The following is a 22419-nucleotide window of genomic DNA, read 5'->3' as shown; positions in this document are numbered from 1 at the left end:
GCTGCCTCCTGCACACCTCCCACTGGAGATGTGCCCGCAACCAAGGTACATGCCCTTGACCGGAATCGAACCTGGGACCTTTCAGTCCGCAGGCCGACGCTCTATCCACTGAGCCAAACCAGTTAGGGCCAAATCCCTGCAGCTTTCTAAGAGGAATTTTAAGGCGGCTTGTTGCCCCGATGGGCTGCATCCTAGGGCAGCTGGGTGATCCGTCCTGGAGGAACCCTTCGAAATGGCCTGACTGCTCACACTTCCCAGTCCTGCAACCCTCTAAAACGGCCTGAACAACCTCTTCATGGTTCACTGGGAGTTCTGACCACACACTGACAATGTCACACTTTCAGAAGAGAATGTGGCCAGTCTCGATTCCAGGAGAGCTCTGTATGGCTCTGATCTCTGAGTGCTCCCACCAGCCCAGAGAAAAAGCCTCGTGGGAAAGGAGGGAGGTCCCACACCATGATAACAGGCCTATGCCGGCACTGGCCATACTTAGAATTTTTATGGTCTCGCTCAAGAAATAAAAGAAGAGGTCACTGCACTAGAGCAAACATTTTCGATCATTGCTTTATTTCATTATTGTTCAACAGCAAAGTTCATTCCTCTCAAGGTGGATCTTGAATTGTTCCTTTCCTCATTCTGAATAAAAAAGGTAATGAAGAAAAAGCCTGTACTTTTGGAGACCTAGAATCTTATTTATGCTAATAAGCTTTTGACTGCAATTTCATGTTACAATATTTCCTGCTGGCATCTTGGTGGTCACACGAAGCTGCCCACCCTCCAGTGAAGATGGCTGCCCACAACTACCACCGTTGAAACCAAAAGTAAGTGTTGAAAAATGCACCTTTTACAATAAAAAAGTAGAAACCAATTCAATTTCCTTTTTTTTTTTTTTTACGAATATAAAGTTTCTTGTAAATATGTACAGTCCTTTGAGCTAGTTCTAGAGCAGGAAGCATTTCACACATGGGACACACGATATACACACCAGGGCTCTAGAAGCCCGTTCTCATGGAGATCCTAAATGAAATGCCAAGACTGAAAGACTCGTTTGCAGTGACCTTTCCAAATGCTGTGGACCAAGAGACAAAACTTCAGCAAACATTCAGGCGGATCTGCCCTGGGTGGCGGGGGGCGGGGGGAGATGCAGTATGACCCCAAAGACTCGAAGCAACACATAGAACACGACAGCATGACACTGGCCAAGGGTGCGACAACGGGAGGGTCTTGGGCGTTTCAGATGAGAAAGCACTTAGGAGACGAGCAGGAAGGAGCCGGGACTCGGGCCAGGCTGCAATCTGGAAAGGGGTCTGAACTGTGGACACCTGGGTTGAAATACGGTCATGTTCACCTGCTGCGGTGAGAACAGGGCTACCTGTCGGCCTACCTAGGATGTGCCTTGGTGGTGGGAGGCGTGCCTAAGAGAATCCGAAGCGAGAGATGCCTTGTGGGAGGTTAAAGGCAGAAATAAGGCCGCTAGTTAGCTTGCCAACTGCAAAGCCTCTAGGTTGGTTCTTTACCAGTTGCCAGGAATTTACCAGTCGCCAGAGGGTAGAAACAGGTGGGCCGCACTGCACCTAAGGAGGACTTCCGGACCCGGCAGAGGTGGGAGTTGAGCTTCGGCTGCCTTTTCCTGGTCTTAGTCTAGCCCTAGGGAAAGGCTCGTTGGGGAAGTCACAGTTTTGTGGGGTAGAACCGTGCTGGGTTTGTGTGAATAGTCATCCATGTGGACCGGCAGGAAGCGTGACCGTGTGAGGTGGTGGTTTGCTGAAATCCTTCTCTGGTCGTAAGGCTTGAGCGTTTGGTTTTTGTTGGTTCAGTGCTACAGACCGCAGCTTATGTGGCCAGTGAGCTGGCAAGTCGTCAGAGGGTCTCGATTTGTGGGAGCTATGGTACGGTCCTCGGACATTGGCAGAGCAACCCTAGGGGGGCAGCCAGGGCGGGGCGGGGGGGCGGGGGCAGCACATGCAGCGAACCGCCATGCAGAACTCCCAGACGGGTCTCTTCCATCCCAGGGCGGGAATAGCGTGCCATCGCGGACAGGAGGTGGGTGCCCCCAGTCCCCTCCCGGGCCCAGAGGCCCATGGGTGCTGGGCTCAGAACAAATCTATTGCATGCTTTCCTGGCCAAAGCTACATGAAAGCGGGACAGCAGGCCGGGGAGATGATGCTGAGGCGGGGGGCGGGGGGGGGGGGGGGAGGGAAAGCTCCTCGAGGTTCCTTGGCCCCAAGTCACTGCCTCCGAGCCGAGGCCCGATGAGCCGAGGCCTGATGACCTCCATACATTCTCAGCTGGTGGGAGGGGTAGTCGTCAAGGCCATAAAAGGCAATGAGAACAGTAAACATTTGGCTAAGATGTCGCCCTGGGTAAAACGGGGCGTCTGCAAGGAAGGGCAAAGACGAGAATGGGCCTATGTGAGTGCAGGCAGTTAGCCAACTGGCGGGGACTCTTCTACAATACGTTCCCGTAGCAAAGACCTGATGTGTGATCTAGCTAAAAATGACTAAACAGGAAATACATTGCTATTCAAATCTAGTAAGAATTCTGTTGTCTTTAAAAAAAAAAAAGGGAAAAACTTGGAAAAAACACACAAAGAAACAACCAACCCCAGGATCTTAGAACAGCTATTAATCAGGGGCCTAACCACGTGACAGTTAGTGCCCGGTTGGCTTCCTCTGATGAACTGGTTCAGGCCAGAGCCAGGTACAAAAGTTTATGAATGCTTTGAAAGAGTAACAAAGTGCAAAGAGGATGACTGCAGGACGGTGCCGGCAGCTCCCAAGAGCCTCAGCGCCCCGCACCTCCCGAGCAGGGGTGTCGGTGCCGAGGTGGGTCTGGGTCCAGCTGTGCCATGGGTGGCTGAGCGATGGCGCTGGGGTCCCCTTCAGCAGTTCCATGGTGTGTTTGGTGTTTTCCTGCAGATTACGATGAGGAGTTGGCTTTTCTGACTGAGCTTTATACTGAAGACTGGTCCCAGACCTAGGAGCAAGAGGAGGAGCGGGTTTAGCCACCAGAGGCCAGAAATTGCTGTGCTCTTTGCATAATACAAACAGGAAGTTTGCAGCGCCTGGTTCCCCCTCAGCGGTTAATGCTGAGTGCTGGGGCAGGGTGGCACCAACTAGCAGAGCCAACTCTCAAAGCTTGGGGTCCATCAGGGACTGAAATTCACTAAAAAGTCTCCAAAGCTATGAGTAGCTGTCACACACACACACACACACACACACACACACACACACACACACCATCTTATCAGTAGGGCACAGGAGCAAAGAAGATAAAAAAACATTTAGAGGCTTTCCTCCCTCTGTCCCGGCAGGGGTGCGACGGTGACCTGCAGATGGCATCAGAAGAAAAATACGATCTAGAAAGGCAGCTTCAGTGATGGAAGATTCAAATTCTTCTAGAAGGCAGCCACTGCGACCAGCGTCGGGCCGCCTTCCTGAAAATGCCTGAGTATGTGTACATTTGTGTGAGCGCTTGGAAAGGCGAGGCACAGAACGCTGTGTGTACAAGTGACTGGTGTCTAAGCAGGGAGAATACACACACATCTGCTTATATGCAGATTCCCTCTGCAAACTGCCAGCGCCGGTTGCCTCTGAGGAAGGGAAAGATCCTGTTTGGTCGCTATCCCATTTGTGGGACACACACACACACACACACATACTCACACACACACACACACTCACACAAACACTCACACACATACACACATGCACACACTCACATTCACACCCACACTCACATTCACACACCCACACACTCACACCCACACACTCACATTCACACACACTCTCTCACACACACACACTCACACACACTCACACACACACACATTCACACACACACACTCACACACACACTCACATTCACACACACACACACACACACTCACACACACTCACACACACACACACATTCATACACACACACACACTCACACACACACACATACACACACTCACACACACACACACACACACACACACACACACACACACTATCCATTTGCTTAGGAAGTCTCTTGTGAAATCAAGTACCTTTTCTTCCTAATCTCATGTGTCTCACCAGCCTGAACTACAGTAGCGGCGTTTCTTTTCACAACAGAGGCCCTGAGGGGGCCCCGCTCCCCAGTCACTCCTCTGGCCTCCGAATGGTGCCTCACCTTATTGACCTGGGACAGGGGGGTCCTCACGGCTCCCGCAGGCAGCCGGCCCCTGCTGCTGTCTTCAAACGGCCTCCCAGGGGACCGCTCCCTCCGAGTGCTGAGCATGCGGCCTGGGGACTTCTCCCGCTCCAGGGGGCGGCCAGGAGACTTGTCCCTCCGCAGCTCGGTCCGCCCCTCTCGGTAGCGGTGGGGTGTGCTTGGCTCTCGCGGGTGGCTGGGGCCTTCGGGAGGCGCCGGGCTAGAGGCCACACGCTTGGTGATGTGCTCGTTGTACGTTGGCGGGCCTCGCTTGTTGGGGCTGCTGGTAACAGGAGAGGGAGGGGGAGCTGAGGAGTCACACCCCAAAGGGGCATTCTCCTCCTGTGAGAACCCCCATGCCCCAGCTCACCACTGACCCTGAGAAAAGGGCCCCCCTGGAGTTCTCCAGGCTCTTTGTCTGTTTGATTTGGGGAGGGAGGGCAGGGAAGAGAGCACAGATGACGACAAAAGAAAATCAGGCTTCCGCTCTAGAAGCAGGCTTTTGTTTCCTGAGCACCTACTGTGTGCCAGGCCCTATGCTCAGCTCTTACTGTCGTTAGACCATCACAAAAGCACAAGCTGGGAACAAGCAAGCCCCACACTGGACAGACAGGAAACGGAGACGCAGGCGGGCTGGTGACTGGCCTGAGCTAGTGAACGACCGACTGGGACTCAGCTCAGGCCAGTTTGATGTCACAAGCCCCACCCTCTATCCTTCGACTTATCTTTTCCAGAGCCCAGGAGGCACGGGAGGACTGCACGTAGAGGGTCAGCCTACTGAAAGGCCCTCAATGCAAGGAAGCCGTTTGGAGAAAGCCTGTTTCATCCCTGTCAGCTGCCACTGCTGTCCCCCTCCTGGGCTGGTGTTCAGTCCCCTCTCCCTCCAGGTGGCTTTCTAAGGAGGCAACCCAACGCTGATGTGAGAGGTGCAGGGATCAGGCCTGACATAAGTAGGAAACTGAGCAGGGTGGATAAAAACAGTGTAGCTGCTCATAAAATGTCCCTGACCCCAAAGAGTGATGATTAATAACCAATCAGGTGAAAATACTGAGCCCCTCCCCGTCCCCCCAAAAAGAAAGAAAATACTGAGGCCTTTTTGTACAACAAATCCAACCCTGTACCCAGCACTGGCCTGGGTGTTTCATGACGATTTCTGCACACATGTCCCTAACCACCTCTGAAGAAGCAAAAGCAAGAACCCGAACTGACATGCGGCCTCCAAATCCATTCCTTCCCACCCCCATGAGCAGAAACAGATTCGGGTCCTCATTATCTGAGCATGATTAGTGCTGGGAGAAGGCAACCCACCTACAATGAGACCATTTATAGTGAATCCACCTGGAGACGTATTTTCATTGATTGGGGCTTTATCTTCAAAAGTGAAAGGAGAAATCAGGAAAATAAATTTATTTTATCCTTGATATTTTAAAAATCTGAATTACATGCTCATTCTAAAAATGAACCAAGTATGAATCTCATACTGATTTATTTTGCTGTAACTTTCCCAGCAAAATTATATGCTTGAAAAAAAATTTTAAAAATTATATGCTAACATGCTACATGACATCCTTTACATAGATGCTAGCTTTTGCAGTAAGTCATAAAGACATCTCTTCAAAAATATCTGGTTTTCCCAAAGGCCTACTGTAATCCTTGAAATTTAAATCTTTCCCTTTGGGACAATTTATCATTTTATCAAATTTGTTGATTTTCTTTCCTCAATTATTGGTCTAACTTTACCAGAACCTCTTTTGTCAATGTCCAGAATTGAAAGCAACTGAGCAGCAAAGATACTGATCACTGGGGGAGACAGACTAGAGCAAGCCGAGGGCCTCACCCAGACAGATACCGTTTGTGTAAGTAAAGTTTTACTGGAACACAGCCAGACCCATCTGGTGATGCACTGTCCATGGCTGCTTTCACACTACAGCCGAGTGGAGCAGTGGAGACAGAGACCATATGGCCCACAAAGCCGAAAGTATTTACTATCTGGACCTTCACAGAGAACGTTTGCCAATTCCTGCTCCACAGTGAAACAGAGAGGTTGGTGAGCGGAGATCACTTTACAAGCAGTCGGTTCGTTGTGCACAGTTCCATGTCATTCTCTCACTTCCCGGTGCACTCTAGCTGTGAAGATCCAGATACCGAGTGCTCAGAAAGCCAGACCTCCCTGCGCTGAGCATGCAGCAACAGAACAGAGTAGCTCGAATTTCAACAGCTTGAAACCACGGTTTACATTCTTCTCTAGCTACGTGGCTTTAAGACATGGCAGACAAATAAAACGAATCCCAAGTAGGAGAATCCCATCCAGCCTGTTTGTAATGGAGGAGAACTTACACAATGTGTCCACAGGGGCCCATCAGAAAGTGAGAGGTTACTGCCCAGGGGAAGAAAGATGGCTCAGGGAAGGCCATTCGGGATGTCGGCTTAGATTAATGGACGAAGGAAAATACCCCTCCTTCTAGGCAGAGTGGGCAATCTTCCATCTCCTCATGCATTAATATCCAATGATCTTCCACGTCCATTTTATGCTTCTTGCAAAGAGTTACATTTCCTGCTCTGCTAACCAGCCCAGGGCGATGTGGCTGACCTGCAGAGCAGCTGCGGATTTGGACTGAGCGCACCGGGCCCAGAGTTAGTCTTGTCATGTTGTTTACATGTTGGGGGAAATTCAGTTTATTAAACGTTTCACGTAACTGTTGTCCAGTTTTGCCAAGCTGTGTAGTGACTTTCAAATTCTAGTTTTCACAACCTGGAGACCAGACGGTTGCTTTCACATGATGTGTGTGGTGTCTCATGACTGGAGTTTGTTTATAGGGTCTGTACGCCTTGTCTTTTCCAAGAGCTATTTTGTGAACAGATAATGTATTTCTCCATTGAAAACACAACAAAAAAACAACAACAACCAGCACTCTTCCCCCCAATTTCAGACTTTTACACTCTAACCTGCCCAAAGCTGTTTCCAGCTAACAGGTTATATATACGCCACGAGGCAGCTAAAGACTAACGCTGGTTTTCCACACGCCTGACAACAGCATCATTTCTGCCTGTTCACAGACACTGGGGCCACTTTCAACTACAGAAAAGTAACTCATCTCAGAGATACCACACAGTCTCAGAAGGAAGGTGCCTGGCCACTGAACTAGTGAGTCAATGGAGAAAAAAAATCTAATGACAGTACTGGGATTTGTGCTGGACATGAATTAAATAAAGCTACTTAAATAAAGCCTAGATAAATAAAATAAAAACTACTTAAGTAAAATCTAAAGTTCCCAAGGGAGGACTTTGAGCAGCCACTCTTTAGGCAGGGGCAGGCCAGGAGTGAGGAGCTGCTGGTTACGCAGCAAGTCCTGGGATTAAAACCACACTGACTGAACATTCCTGACTCTTATTTCAGCAAAAGGAACAGACAGAGTATTAAGTAGCCTCTGAGGCCAAGACCTGAGCAGTTTGTAATATCAGAGGTGTTTCCTCCACCAAACCGAGAGTCCCTTCAGATTAGAAAGTGTCTTCTTCATCTCTGCACCCAGCCAGACATCGTGTCTGGCACATGGTAGGAGGTCCACGTAACTCTCTGTAGACAGGTGGGGTTGTAAACCAGTCCAAAAATTGAAATCCTAGATAATTAAATATCCCCTGGGTTAAATCATCTCAGCCCTTTCTGTGGACCAAGGACTTGAACTTTACACATCTCACGCCTCCACATCGACCTGGAGCTGGCTAGCCCTCTGTGGCAGGACAAGGCCAGGCCCACTTCCACACAATGCTGTGGGACTAAAGGTTTCCGCCTCCGCGAAGGAAAACTCAGCAACATCTATCAAAATCAAAAGCGCACAGCCGCTTCTAGGAATTATCCTGCGGGAGATTCCTAAGCATGCAGAATAACAAGTGACACAGGCACAAAGTCATCTGCTACAGCAACAGACGGAAACCATCCAATACCCAAGGGGAAAGGAGCAGCGCAATAAGCTGAAGGTCATGGGAAGGAATGCTGTGGAGGCTTAAAAAAGAAGGAGGAAATACTTCCTACACTGACATGGAACGCTCTCTGAAATGTTAAGGGTTGCGGCCTGCACAGCGTGCGGCCACCTGCATGAAAAGGAAGGGCAGAGCGAGAAACTTGTTCCTTCGTAAAAGCAGCAAGAACACCGACGAACACTGTCAAAATCAACTTTCCGGAACTCTGGAAATTAACCAAAGGCTTGCAAGAGCATTTATGTAAGAAAGACAGCTGAATTTCAGTAACAACAAGCTTTGTGACACTGTAACTTGACCTGCCCCCACGGCTTTCTCCCCAGATCTGCAGTCATGTTGAAAGCAGAGCCTTGTGGAAGCCAGCAAAGTGGCCGCCAGCAGAGGGAGCCTGGCGGGACTGACGCTCCCCGGAAAAATGTCACCATCTGACCTGTCTGGTTCCTCCTTGGAAAAGACCCTTTTCAGGGCTGGTTTTCATTTGTCCTGGCCTAGCGCTCCCTCGTTGGAAAAGTCCTCTCCCAGGGAACTTCAGTGGCAGCCATAATAAGAATCAGTCTGGGAGTCACTAAATAAACAGCAGCAAGCCCAAGGAGGGGACCGGATTTCCCATCACCACATTCTATTATCTGAGAGGCTTTGTTCTCAACAAAAAAATCATGACGTACAAAGAAAGAGGGACGTATAAATAGGACTTCACTTCTTCCGGGAAATCTTCCCTGACTCCCAAGTCCAGGCTGGGGGCCTCCTGGGAGTGCCACGGAACCTCAAACGACCCCGATGGCAGCCTCACCTTCTAGGCCAGTGGTCAGCAAACCGTGGCTCGCGAGCCACATGTGGCTCTTTGGCCCCTTGAGTGTGGCTCTTCCACAAAATACCACGGCCTGGGCGAGTCTATTTTGAAGAAGTGACGTTAGAAGAAGTTTAAAAAATTTGGCTCTCAAAAGAAATTTCAGTCATTGTACTGTTGATATTTAGCTCTGTTGACTAATGAGTTTGCCGACCACTGTTCTAGGCTGTGCTGGAATCGCCTGAGTGCATGTGTCTCTCCCCTGGGACTTCACCGGGGAGGAGATACATCTGGTTTACTCACCACTAACCCTGCCACGACCGCCCAACTAGCCCGGAAGGACATCTGCTAAAGCAATGACTGCGTCATGCACGCTCCACCCGAACAGAGCCACGGAAACACCCTCCGGAGAAAGGCCGGACGTTTCCTCCCGCCTTTGCTAAGGGGTATTTAACAGTGTCCTGCCATTACCTTGACTAGGTCACGTCAAGGCTGCAGAGCTCAAAGAAACGAGTGGCTGGAGCTTCAATACCGGGGAACCTCCAGCCAGGTTAGCAAGAGTTCCTTCTGCTTTGCAGAAAGTGCTAACCCCTGGAATGAGAAGAGGAGGGGCACGGTACCTGCGGGAGGTGGAGGGACCCCGGTGGTGGTCAGTGCCAGACTCCTTCACGAGGTTTCCTTTGCAGCAGATGATCCTCAGTTTATCCTGGTATGAGGACGCCAGGTAAATCGCTCCCGAGGAAATTGCAGGGCCCAGGTAGCGTGGGTTTGGGATGTCCAAATACGCTCGGGCCGGGGTCCTGCAGAGACAGAAGGAGCAGTGCAGGTTAGCGCCACTGCTAGGCAGGAAGGGAAGAAACAAGCGCCCGGCCCGACACCCACCCCAACCCTGAGCCCGTCGGAGCCGGGGGCAGTGCTTACCCCAGAGAGGAGCGTGCCTGGATCTCAATCACTTCTAGTGAGTTGAAGTGGGTCACAAACAGATAGGGTTCTCTGTAGGCTGTGGGCCGCCACGGAGGAAGCGTGAGAAGGAAGGGTTAAAAGAAAGAAGATGAAAACCAGCCTGAGTGCACCCCTGGGCCCAGCAATCCCACCAAGCACAGTGAGGCACGCTCGAGGGTGTTCACTGCCACGTTGTCAGAGCAGAAGATGGGAACCAGCTCCAGGTACGTGCAAGGGGAGCAGGTACATACAACGTGGCACAGCTCAAAAATGCAACAAGAACCTCTCCAGTACTGATATGGGGGGCGGGTCCTGAGGTGTGCAGTTTTCTTTAGTGCATAAAGCAAGGTTCAGAATAATGTGTCAAGTGTGCTACTGTAATGATAAAAAAGGGGGACATAAGAATATATTTCCTCTCTGCATTTGCATAAAGCCCTAGAAAGATAAGAAACTCAAAACTTTTTTCTCTTGAGAGAGTGGGGATGGAGAGTTAGGAAGATGGGTAATATGGATGAGACTTTTCACTGTACACATTAAATAATGTTTGATTATATGCATTTTTTAAAAATTAAATAAAAAAAGACTGGGTTCATAGGTAATTAGATATTTCTGGTCTTAATACCAAGTATCACAGTGTCACTGAAACACTAACGATGACCGGTGACCTTTTCTATCTTAAAGGGAAAAGGAGGCCTAGGGGTCTCCTGGCCTTGAACCTGGGCTGGCTCTGTGGCCTGCTTTAACCGGTGGATACGGTGGGAGCGAGGCCTGAGCTTCCGCTTCTGCCCACATGGAGAGGAGCTGAGGCCTGAGCCACCAGCCCAGCCGGGCTCCCACCAATTGCTGCATGTTTGTGAGGCCGCTGTGACCCCGCTGACACCACGTGAGACAGAGCTATCCGGGCAACCACACCATCATGGGCAATAAGCTGTGTTAAGTCACTAAGTTCTGAAACTTGATATGCAGCAACAAATAAACGAAAAAGCCTTGAAGGGCATTTCAGCTGTGATGGTAATTCAGAACATTCACAGGGACAAGCAAGGACATGTTTGCATGTATGTATGATCACGTATGTAGTTCCACTTTTAGAACTTAGGTGCAGAGGATACTATTTGACAAAAGTGCATAAAAATTAGTACAAGATCTCATCACAGTGCTAGTCACACTTACAAAAAGAATGGCCAGGCCCTCAGTGCTTTGCCCAGTTAGAACGGATAATATTGACAGGTGTTCGGCGATGCCATGGGATACTCTGCTGCCTTGGAAATGATTTAAATAAACTCAGGGAATGGTCTGCTTTCTATCATGAGACCCTAACAAACACTCTGCAAGGCTGGTGGGTTTGGCTGATGCAATTCTATCAAGCCTTGGACTCTGCCCTGAGCACTGACTCGGGGGACGACTACACGTGGCACTTGGTGTCCAATGGAATCCACGAGCACAGTGCTTGGGCCAAAAGGAATTGCGCCCACAATGCTTCCCCAGGGCACCAGCTGCTGGCGAAAGGAGCCCTCACACCTGCCTCACTCACCGAAGGCCAAAGGTAAGCGACTCCACTTGAGATCGTCTGTGCGGCTACGTCTTCCGTAAGAATCCACGAACACCCCAAATTCTGCAAGGAGTCAGAGCCCGGACATCAGCATGGCTAAGGCTAACAGCACTCACTGACGGAAGGAGAAACTGAGCCCAGGGGACCACTGGCCAGACTTCACCAGATGGTTAAAACCTAAGGACCCTGCTAAGCCTGATCTATGAGAAAAAGAGGGTTCAAGTGAAAGGGGGGAGAGAGAGGACAAGAAAAGGGAGGAGGGCTGGGGAAAGGAGGGCAGGGAGGAAAGGGGAGAAACAGAGACCCAAAGACAGGAAGGAAGAGAAAGAAAGACCCAGGGATTTGGAAAGAAAAAAGAAGAGAAACATCAAGAGAAAAGAAAAAATATAAGGACAGGGAGAGAAAGAAGTGAGGACAGAGAAGGAAAGAACTGCGTGATCTTTGGGCAGAACGGAGTAGCGCTGGATCAGGGTAGCACCCTGGTGGGGACAGGACAGGGACCCCGAGAGGCCTTTGTGGCAGCTGGAAGGTGTTCTCTGCACCCCAGCAGGACCCACCTTGCCCCAGAGTCCCCTGACAACCCGCAGCCCGGGGGACCCGTCTGGGTCTGCTGGTGCCCAAACAGCAGCGAGTGGCAGCCCCGACTCACCGTGGAAGCAGAGCAGGTACTCCTCCCGCTGCCCGGCACTGTTCACCTGCATTATCGAGACAGGGAAGCTGTGGGAAGAGGAGGCAAACACAGCAGGTGCCAAGGAATGGTCGTTCTTGTCCAGGAATTCTGAAAAGGCAGGTGAGGAGCAGGGCTTCAGGAAGGGGCTGGAGTTGGTGGCAAGGCCAGAGCAGTGTGTGGGCTGGGAGGACTGGGGCCCTACCCTCAAGCGTGTACTGCTTCATGTCAATTTCGTAGAATTTATTGGTTCCGATGAGGATACTGTAGTTGGTGAAGTGGATACAGCTGCAGGGCTCTGAGGTCTCTATCTCCTGAGACAGAGGGCAAGAGGAGAATGTGAGTGTCCTCAACCCAAGGTAGCCCCGCCTCCAGCTCTCCTATTTCCGCCTCAGGCATCACTGAGCCGTGCAGTGGGACCTCTGCCACCAGACTTGTTCAAGCTGTGGATTACGCACAGATTCAATCTTTTCGCGTCCCTTTGCTATCTCTGAATTCTTTGCAACCCCAATCTAAGAAAACAAGGCCAAGTTATAGCCAAATAAAAGGGCAGAAACACCAATTCAATGAAACGGTAGCATTCAAAAAGAGAGCTTTAAAAATACAACATTCTTATCAGAGGAAAAAGCCTGGACAAACACACCAACTATGAGCAGTGGTGGCTGGAGGGAGTGCTGTCAGCTTCCTTCTTTCTTCGAGCTCTACGTTTCCATTTTGAACCTATATCACCTACATCATTACTATCACCATCACTGTCATCCTCTGTCTGAATTATCTGCTTCCTAATCGCTGCTGCTTGCTTTCAGGCCAATCCTGATGGTCCAGCAACCCAGGCATGCTTATTCGAAATGGTGGCCAGGAATTAGGAAGAAGCAATGGTTTCTGAGAATTCTCCTGAAGCTACCAGTTCAAACTCTAATAAGCATTATCATGACCACTAACTATTCACTGACCACCTACTATGTGGAAGGAAACTTAAGCAGCATGACAATGTGAAATGGCTGGAAAAATCGAAGTTCAGTTTTGGTTTCGACTTTGTAATTTTGCAAGGTCAGCCTCAATCAATCGTCTTACCTGAAATTGGGGATTGCCACACCTGCTTCTCAGAATCGCTGCGAAACATGTTTGTAAAGTAGCCAGCTCAGTTTCTGGTACCAGTAGGTGCTCAATAAAAATCCACCCTAAACTAACAACAGCCCACGCAGGGTGGACAGGTCCTCCAAGGAACGACCCTGGTTTATTCACCCTTCCTTTCACTTTTGAGACTAATCATGAAAGTACCTGAAATAAATCGGGCTTATTGGGTGGAACATCCTACTCTGGGACAACAGACAGCCTTCTCCCGAAGCGAGGCCGGGAAGGGCCCGCCGGCACCCTGCCAGCCTGTGTTCATCCTCATGACCCCACTGCTCCAAGGAGCGCCAGCTCTACCTGCACTGCCCAGCACAGCTAGCAGTGGCTTTTCCAAGGTAACTCATAGGAACTTCCAGGACCCAAGAAAGATTCTAGTAAGTGCCACCAGTGACGGCCAGCTTCTCAGAGAGATCCCTTTCCTTTTTTCCTGCTCTCTCCATCAGCCACCTTCCTTTCCACCGTAACGAACCGCTGGCTTCACGGGGCTGGCTGGAGAAGCAGCTCACGATCAGGAGGCAAGTGAGAGAGGAGACCTGCAGCCACCAGCGGCCTGGAGCCTCCTCCAGGAAGGAAGGGTCTCTCTCCAAGGTCACCGGCGAGAGGACGGCAGGTGAAAGGACAGACACGCGCTGTTCCCTGAGAAGCAGGCTTTCTACGCCAGCGCGTGGGCAGAGCAGATGGACCAGGCCCAAGACTTACTTTGCGAATGCAGTACTTGCTGAGGTTTTCGTTGTAGCGGAGAACGACGACTTTGCTGGGCATGGCTGCACAGATGCAGAGCCCGTTCTCAATCTGAAAAGCATCGGAGGAAAAAGGAGTGTCACTGGTGTGTATAGTGACTGCGGGGAAAGAGCAAGGTCTCACCCTCGGCACTGCTGAGCCCTCGACCAGGTGACTTCTGTGGTGAGGGGCTCTTCTGTGCATTGTGGGATGTTCCGCACCAGGGCCCTGCCTAGTAGATGCCAATAGTTTCACAAAAAATGTCTCCAGGCATTGCCCAACATCCCAGGGGGCAGGCTCACCCCTGCTTCAGAACCCCTGATTTAACAGAAATGCAGAGAAAGGCTCAGGCAATCCACCTGCCCCCACACGCATTTTGTGTGTATGTGTTATCTGCTGGAGACAGGCCCTTTTGACAATCTTATACCCCCAGGGAGGGGAAAGGCAGTAGACATTACTATAAGAATTTAGAGAAGATTTTGGCCCAAAAAGAAAAGTTCTTACCTAAGATCTGAGTATATAGAGTTCTACATTAAAACTGTTTTTCTAGAACAGCTGAATCCCTCTTACTTCACCTCCTACACCTAGATCTTTGTCATTTCACCAAGAGTGAAAAGAAGCTGATTGTTCAAATCAGTCCTGAAAGGAAGGTGGCTGGCAGGGTGGGCAGAGGGAAATGGGATGGATTAGGGAAGGAATACACAGGAAAATGAAAATTATTGGCAATCTTCTATTTCTTGGGTTGGATAGCGAGTATGTAGATATTTACAACAGTATTTGGTGTTATAATTTTATAACTTATATATATATAACTCCATATATTTTTTGTATATTTCAAATATTATGATGAAATTAACTTATAATTTTTTAAAAACCAATTTTTGGAAACTAAGATGCACATTTCTAAATAACTCATCATTCACAGATAAATATAAGAAATTTAAAAATATGTAGAATGACAAAAATTTACAGGGTGCAGCCTAGCCGGTTTGGCTCAGTGGATAGAGTGTTGGCCTGTGGACTGAAGGGTTCCGGGTTCGATTCCCAGTCAAGGGCACATGCCCAGGTTGTGGGCTCGATCCTCTGTGTAGGACATGCAAAAGGCAGCTGATCAATGATTCTCTCTCATCATTGATGTTTCTATCTCTCTCTCCCTCTCCCTTCCTCTCTGAAATAAATTATATATATGTGTGTGTGTGTGTGTGTGTGTGTGTGTGTGTGTACACACACACACACACACAGGGTGCAACTAAAACTGTAGTTAGAAAAAAATGTGCAGCCCTTAAATGCTTATATTAGAAAAAAAAACCTGGAAATTAATTAGTGAAACATTCTGCACATTGAGGCCCTGAGGAGAGCATACCTTGCCAGCAGCAAACAAATGGCAGCCCTTGACAGCTTCAAAAACGTTGGGCGAGATATCTGGCTGGGCAGGAAGGTGAGACTGTGCCAGGGACTGTTTCACTTTCTTCACATCAACAAGACACAGGGCTCGCTCTTCTCCTGAGGGGAAAAGGAACAGCTTCTTGGTCAGTGTGGGGACATTAAGCAAAGACACAGGATGGCAGTTCTAATTCTATTCACAAACAAAAGCCAGCAAGGCCACACAGATGGACTGTTTTCCATGAATTCCTGTAAACACAGTTTAGGTCCAAGTTTCAGATCTCAAGTGAAAACACCTCGCCTCTTAGTCAAGATTCAGGGAGAAAAAACATTCTGTAGGCAGAAAACTGGAGAAGGTGAACTATACTTTTTAAACATGTTCCCCACCGAAGTAAGAATGGGATAGGAACAATGAGAGAACATTTTATAAAATTACTAGAGGCCCGGTGCATGAAATTCATGCACGGGGGTGTGGGGGAGGAGGTGTCCCTCAGCCCGGCCTGCACCCTCTCTAATCCAGGACCCCTCAGGGAATGTCCAACTGACAATTTAGGCCCAACCACTGGCTCCTAACCACTCACCTGCCTGCCTGCCCCCAATGGCCCTCCCCTGCCGACCTGGTCACCCCTAACTGCCCTCCCCTGCAGGTCTGGTCACCCCCAACTGCCCTCCCTGGCAGGCCTGGTCACCCCCAACTGCCCTCCCCTGCCAGCCTGATCTTGCCTCCAACTGCCCTCCCCTGTCGGCCTGACTCACCCCTAACTGCTCTCCCTTGCCAGCCTGATCGCCCCTAACTGCCTCTGCCTCGGCCCCCACCACCATGGCTTTGTCCAGAGGGAAGTCGGGCATCCGGAAGATGGCCAGTCGACCTGGTCTAATTAGCATATTACCCTTTTATTAGTATAGATAGACTCGGACAATTCCAATATGGCAATGTCATGAAAGACAAAAGACAGGCTAAGGATCCACTCAGGTTACAGAGACTAAAGAGACATGACTAAACGCAGTGAATGATCCCGGACTGGATCACTACTCTGTTAAACAAGTACTCAAAAGGCCAGGATGGGGGCACAGATAAAATCTGACTATGGGCAGTATATCAGAGCACTGTATTCCAGCAAAGGTTAAACTCCATGAATTCATAACAGTGAAATATTCTGTATGATGCTATCATAGAGGATCCGTGCCACAACCTATGGGTACAAACCCATAGGTATACAACATCAAGAGCAAACCTGCATGTAAACTATGGACTTTAAGTGACAATGGTGTGTCAGTGCAGGTTCATCACTTGTAACTAATGTACCCTCTGCTGGGGCTGTTGATAGTAGGGGAGGCTGTGTGTGTGTGTGGCGGGGGGAGACACAAGGGGCCTATGGAAAATCGCTGTACTGTCCAGTTTTGCTGTGAATCTAACACTGTTCCGAAGAGTAAGATCAAAGAGCCCAGCCGGTGTGGCTCAGTGGTTGAGCATCAACCTATGAACCAGGAGTTCACAGTTCGATTCCCGGTCAGGGCATATGCCCAGGTTTCAGGCTCCATCCCCAGTGTGGGGCACGCAGGATGCAGCCGATCAATGATTCTCTCTCATCATTGATGTTTCTCTCTCTCTCTCCCTCTCCCTTCCTCTCTGAAATCTATCTATCTATCTATCTATCTATCTATCTATACACACACACACACACACACACACATATATTTGTTTTTTTGGTGTTTTTTTTTTAAAGAATAAGGTCAAGGAGGAAGGGAGGGAGGAAAGCCAACAAGAAGAAACAAAGCAAGCAGAGGAAAGAGCTGAAGACCAAGAAAAGTCAGTTCTAGACCATCTTAGCTCAGCCCCTGGATCCATCCAGCTGTGCCTAAAACAGGACCTAATTGTGGATGTTTTGAACATTGAGCCAATAAATTACTGTTTTCCTTTTTTTAAAAAAAATAGTACCCAAAGGAGAGAAAAACATTTTTGCCTTGGTTATGTGAGAGAATACCCTGTTCTTAGGTGATATGCTGAAGAACTGGCTGCAACTCTCAGTCCAAAAAGTGATAGCATGTCTGTGTATCACAGGAAGAGAGAAAAAAATGTGGCAAAAGCCTAACAAGTGGTGAATCTAGACAAACGGTCTCTGAGAGTCACAAAGCGCGACAGAGCGGCCACCTCTCACAAGGTTGTGGCTCCCAGGGTATGATGCGATGAGGACAAAGGTCTGACGTTAATGAGCCTCAGGCTCACGGCTCTTCACCTGTCACAATGGTGAGAAGTTCCTTGGGGGTGTCAGTCTGTGCTACACTGGACCCCCAGGGAACCGAAAATGAACAAGAGAGCCATCAGCTTGGGCACAGACAGGGACAGAGAGAGAAGAGCTGCTTCCGCTCCAACCTGCCCCCAAGAGGGCCTGCCTTCCGGTTTCACAAGCATGACACCTGGCTTTCCAACAGTTTTCCTTCAAGTGAAGAAAAAGCGCCATGTCCTTGGCCTCCACCTGCTATCATGAGGAGCTTCTCCAGGTCCTTGATGATATAAATTTGGAAGACTGCTCCAATTCCCGGGACGTGGGTGAGGGAGTTTTTCAAGACATTCAGTGCATAGAGCCCTTCCTCGGTGCCTACCAACACCACCTGCAAGGGCAGAAGTGCAAGGGCAGAACATAAGCATCGTCACGTCACCATAACAACCAAACAGGAAGAGGCACAAAGCCGACACAGCCCTTTCTTTCTTGACGGCATGTGGCTGTTGCCAGACGCCAAGCTGACAGTGTCCAGAAAACACCGTTACCTGGTCGCTGAAGGGCAGTGTGCAGTTCATGTCTAGCCGGTCATCACCTTCCAGTTTCAGCAGGGAGTTTCCAAGCAATTTCTTTTCATATGTGAAAGAAAATAAGAAAGAAAAAAAGAACCTGGTGAGACTGAACTATTTCATGACCAGAGACAAAAGCAAGAATGGAGAGAAGCTTAATGCCAGAAAGAAAGGCAAGTTACTCCTGAAAACACTCAGAAACACACTTCTGCTCTTGGCTCGCCTCAAATTTTGATCTGAGCTCAAAAGGCAAGACGCGAGTCTTACCGCTATCTCTGGGGTGGTTGTTAATTAGCATTGGAGTTAGAACTCCACTTGGAGCAGACGTAAATGAGTATATTAGTAATAGATGCAGAAAATATTCTGCGGTAATCAGCTGAAGCTAAAGAGATGTACCTGCAAAGGGTTAATGAGCACATGGAAGGTTCTTTCCCCTATAGGCTGCAGCAAAAGTGCAAAGCCCAGCGTCAGCAGCAAACCAACAAGCTTCGGAATCTCTTTACCTGAACCCATGCAGGCAGAAGCCCGTAGGGAGTGCAGCCAGGGCCCTGGTGTACACACAGTAACGTGGATTCAGTCAAAGGTGTACACGGTTAACGATGAAACAGGTCACTGAACAAGTCTACCCAGGGAGCAGAGCTCCTGATATCAGGAGGCTCGTGGGTAAGGATTCCGGTTGCTAATATTTCGAGTGTTTATTAGGAGATAAGTGTTTGAAAAACACTGTTTGGTCTTTGGTGGAGAAAATGCCAATGAGCAACGAGCCCGGTTTATATCCTGAAAAGTTTTGGGGGGGCTGCTGCCAATCAAGGCACACCTACATTTCTAACAACTTAGGGATAAGTAGGCTTTCAAACCTGCCTACGGAAGAGCAAATCGTGTCGAAGCAATTGAGAAGACTATGAAAAGCTTGCCTGAAGTAGACATGGCTGGCGGCCGCCTTCTGTGCTGCTACATGGCCAACGTGCTTGACACTCAAGCCTTCAAACCCAATAAACTCATCAGAGTAAACAAGAGAGAGGATTTCCGTGTAAGTCCATGAGCGGCTGTGTTGCCATGACTAAGAGGTGGCTAGCGGTGCTGCTGCCCATTCTAAACGAGGGCCCGTGATGCCCAGACAAGCCACCTGAGAACCTGTATCTCTGCCCCCACACAACTCCGCTCATGGAGCCACCACCCCTTGGAGAGGGAGCCCGAGGGAAATCATGACAGCCAGGACCGCACGGCGTCAGCCCACAAAGACAAGCCCTAGCGCCCGCTCATACTCACAGCATCGGCTTCTGCCTTTTCCCTAGAAACTCTCCCACCTGCGACAACTGATTCTAAGGCGGTGACCCAGCGCTGTTTGTCGGGGAAGCTGGGAGCTAGCAAGTAGAGGGTTCTCCCGGGCCAGCAGGTGGTGTGTGGGTGGGATTCCATCTTCAGGATGTATGGGACATCTAGGAGTGCGACAGAGAGCACAGGGTTGGATGTGGATTTCCCCACTCCCGCCGGAAGGGATGGCCCTGAGGTTTCAGAGATTTCACTGCTAAGACAGGGAGCTCAGAAGGTTGGGCCCTTGTGCAGGCCAATCCCCCACGTACCCTCCTGCCCCCACTGACTCAGCAAGCCCAGCCCACCTCCGGGGAAGCCCCTGCTCTCCTCACCTGCTTTGGCTGTATTTGCGAGTTCAGAAGCACCAACGGCGCCATGAATAGATACATCCCCGTCGGGAAGGCACAGCTCAAATTCTTCCACCGGCCTCTGTCCAGCTTGGTGCAAAGAGGAAGGGCAGAAAGAAAAACAAAAGAACAGGAACAAGAACAAGGGGAGAAAAGAGGAAGAGAGAGAGAGGGAGAGAGAGAGAGAGAAAGAGAGAGAGAGAGAGAGAAAGGGAGAGAGAGAGAGAGAGACAGTATGCGTGGAAAGAGGCACACAAGAACAAAGAAGGGGAAGGGTGTGCAGAGAAGGCGGAGAGGGAAGATAAAAAAAATAAAGTGTGTCAGATGAGTAGCACAGTCAACTTTCTGATGACGATGCGGATTTATGGGTTAGTTGGCTGAGGCAGAAGTTCTCGGAAGGTGTGTTAGCAGGTGGAATCTTCAGGGCAGCACCCTGCAGGGTCTTCAGAGGGGAGACCTATAGATGTGAGTATCGGACCAATAACCTTTAGTGAAGTCACTTGGTGTTTAATTTTCAAAACTGGAAAATTGTAGAAGGCTTGCAGCGCAGTCCAAAAAAACAAAGCCTTCACGCCAAGCCTGGGAGCCCTGGGTCCACCACGTGCAATGAAATCCCCTGAATTACTAATGTACCTTCTCTGGCTTCGTTGTCGTAAATGAGGACTTTGGATCCCTCCAGGACAATGTACTTCCTGTCCCAGCCTTGCTGTCCTCGTTTGTTATTCCTGGGAAAACAGATGGAAAAGAAGAAAGGTTTAAAATTCAGAGGAATCAGGCAGGAGGAAGGGGTGGGGTAGGGAGGGGTGCCAGAGAAGACATCCCTAAAGTTCTCTAGAAAACACCAGGATTGGAAGTGGCCTGTGTCCTTCCATGCCAGCACAGGGGAGGGAAAACTTCCTTCGCCCCTCAAGGCTCTGTGCTGGCATAGGAGTTCACTGATACCAGAAGATGAATGGGAGAAAAGCAAACACATTTTATTTTGCCTGGGCATCTCCATAAGAAAATAAAGACCCAAAAAGCCGAGAGGCCCAAGTGCTTGTATTCTAGGCTGAGCAAGAGTAGTGATTTTGGAAAAGTACTAAAATGCACAGGGGCAGCCATGACTCTCTGTCTCTGGAGATAGGAGTGTTTCTTTCCTGCTGGTGCAGGGAGGGCAGCTCTGACAGGGAGTTTTATCTCTGACTTTCAGGAAGAGGAAGGGGAGGGCAGAGTGTCCTTGCACCTGCTGTTTTTCAAGAGCTTTTAGTTCAAAATAGTCTTTATCCCAGAGTGGCATATTTGGGGGTGGCATATTCTGCCATCCTTCACCAGCACCAGCCCAAGCCACCCTGCAACAATACCTGGGCACCTTCATCCAACCTTCCAGGTGCAAGCTGCTGCTGGGCTCCTTGGCCTGGAGACCTGGGGAATTCATTTTGTCACGGCAGAAGGCCTCGGTGAAGTGTGTGGCATATTCGGCTGGCAGGCCACAGGTAGCTGGCAAGCACGTGGAGCACTTGGGATGACACATCACCTGACATTCTAGGGAAAAGCAGGGGACAACCTGAAAACTCGTGTGGCTGATCCTGGACCATTCCTTTCCTCCGCCAACCCCTGCAGGCCTGTCAGTCTGGCCTTGTCACCCAGGTAACCCCTAAGCTTCCCCAGGAGCCAGGCCTCTACAGAGACAGGAAATGAGAGAGCCAGTGCAATCAGTCCAGTTGTTCTGGCCTCTCCCAGGCTATCACAAACAAATGTGTAAAGGACACGTGCACGCTCCAGTGGAAGCCGGCAAGCACACGCCTAATGGTAGGCAGAGACCAGCCTGAAGAAAGGGGGCTGGAAATTAGCAAAGCCTAAGGCATTTTGTACAGGAGGTTGGAGACATGAGCCGAAAACAGGTATAAACTCACTCCTCCAACAAGAGAAAAATAGCATCCTCCCACTGAAACTAAAAGCTTGGAAATGAATGTACTCTATGACAAGGAAATTAAAATGGGGGGAAAAGGATAGATTTTTTTTTTTAGGTGGAGACACACAGGTGCCCACTGCAAACATACAGCCATTGCTCTTACCAAGACATTTGGACGCCTGGCGTCCAAAGTGCACAGTATCCAGACACACAGCGCACTTTGTGGCTCGCATGTTCAATCCCACGTTAAACCGGTGAGGAATATTGTGGTGCATGCGCTCCTTAAGACGCCGGCTGAATTCTGGAGGAAAATTTTCAAAAATCATTAGGGTGCTACCAATTAAACCATCAAGAAAGTAGAAAGACAACCCACAGAACAAGAAAAAATACTTGCACGTCATATTCTCTGACAAGGGACTTGTAACTTGACTATATAAAGAACGCTTACAAAGCAATAATAAAATGACACATAACCTAATTAAAAATGAGCAAAGGATCCCAATAAGTATCTCTCCAAAGAAGATAAATGAATGACCAACAAACAAATATAAAGGTGCTCAACACCATTCGTCACTAGGGAAACGCAAATCAAAACCACAAGGAGATACCGTTCATGCCCAAGAAGTCTATAATTTAAAATATGGAAACTAAGTGGTGAGGATGTGGAGACATTGGAATCTGCATACATTGCTGGTTGGAATGTAAAATGCCAAGGCCACTTTGGAACCCACTCTGGCAG

General features: G+C 49.4%; 1 protein-coding gene across 1 annotated transcript in view; it reads right to left on the bottom strand.

Annotated features, from left to right (window-relative positions):
• Positions 1–208: 208 nt before the first annotated feature.
• The window catches only part of CIT (citron rho-interacting serine/threonine kinase), a 150406-nt gene continuing 128195 nt past the window's right edge, over positions 209–22419 (bottom strand). The window contains exons 29-45 of the mRNA XM_080649954.1: positions 21844–21981; positions 21130–21310; positions 20423–20514; positions 19775–19879; positions 19398–19567; positions 18632–18676; positions 18108–18188; positions 17815–17950; positions 15318–15457; positions 13934–14026; positions 12306–12414; positions 12083–12211; positions 11416–11496; positions 9864–9942; positions 9563–9742; positions 4160–4463; positions 209–2976 (exon numbers count right to left, since the gene is read on the bottom strand). Of these exons, the coding sequence (XP_080506080.1) occupies positions 2953–2976; positions 4160–4463; positions 9563–9742; positions 9864–9942; positions 11416–11496; positions 12083–12211; positions 12306–12414; positions 13934–14026; positions 15318–15457; positions 17815–17950; positions 18108–18188; positions 18632–18676; positions 19398–19567; positions 19775–19879; positions 20423–20514; positions 21130–21310; positions 21844–21981 (2087 nt within the window). The 3' untranslated portion in view covers positions 209–2952. The remainder of the gene's footprint in view (positions 2977–4159; positions 4464–9562; positions 9743–9863; positions 9943–11415; positions 11497–12082; positions 12212–12305; positions 12415–13933; positions 14027–15317; positions 15458–17814; positions 17951–18107; positions 18189–18631; positions 18677–19397; positions 19568–19774; positions 19880–20422; positions 20515–21129; positions 21311–21843; positions 21982–22419) is intronic.

Source organism: Plecotus auritus (genome assembly GCF_963455305.1).
Source record: "Plecotus auritus genome assembly, chromosome: 13".
Classification (NCBI taxonomy): Eukaryota; Metazoa; Chordata; class Mammalia; order Chiroptera; family Vespertilionidae; genus Plecotus; species Plecotus auritus.
This window is presented reverse-complemented; position numbering and strand designations above follow the sequence as displayed.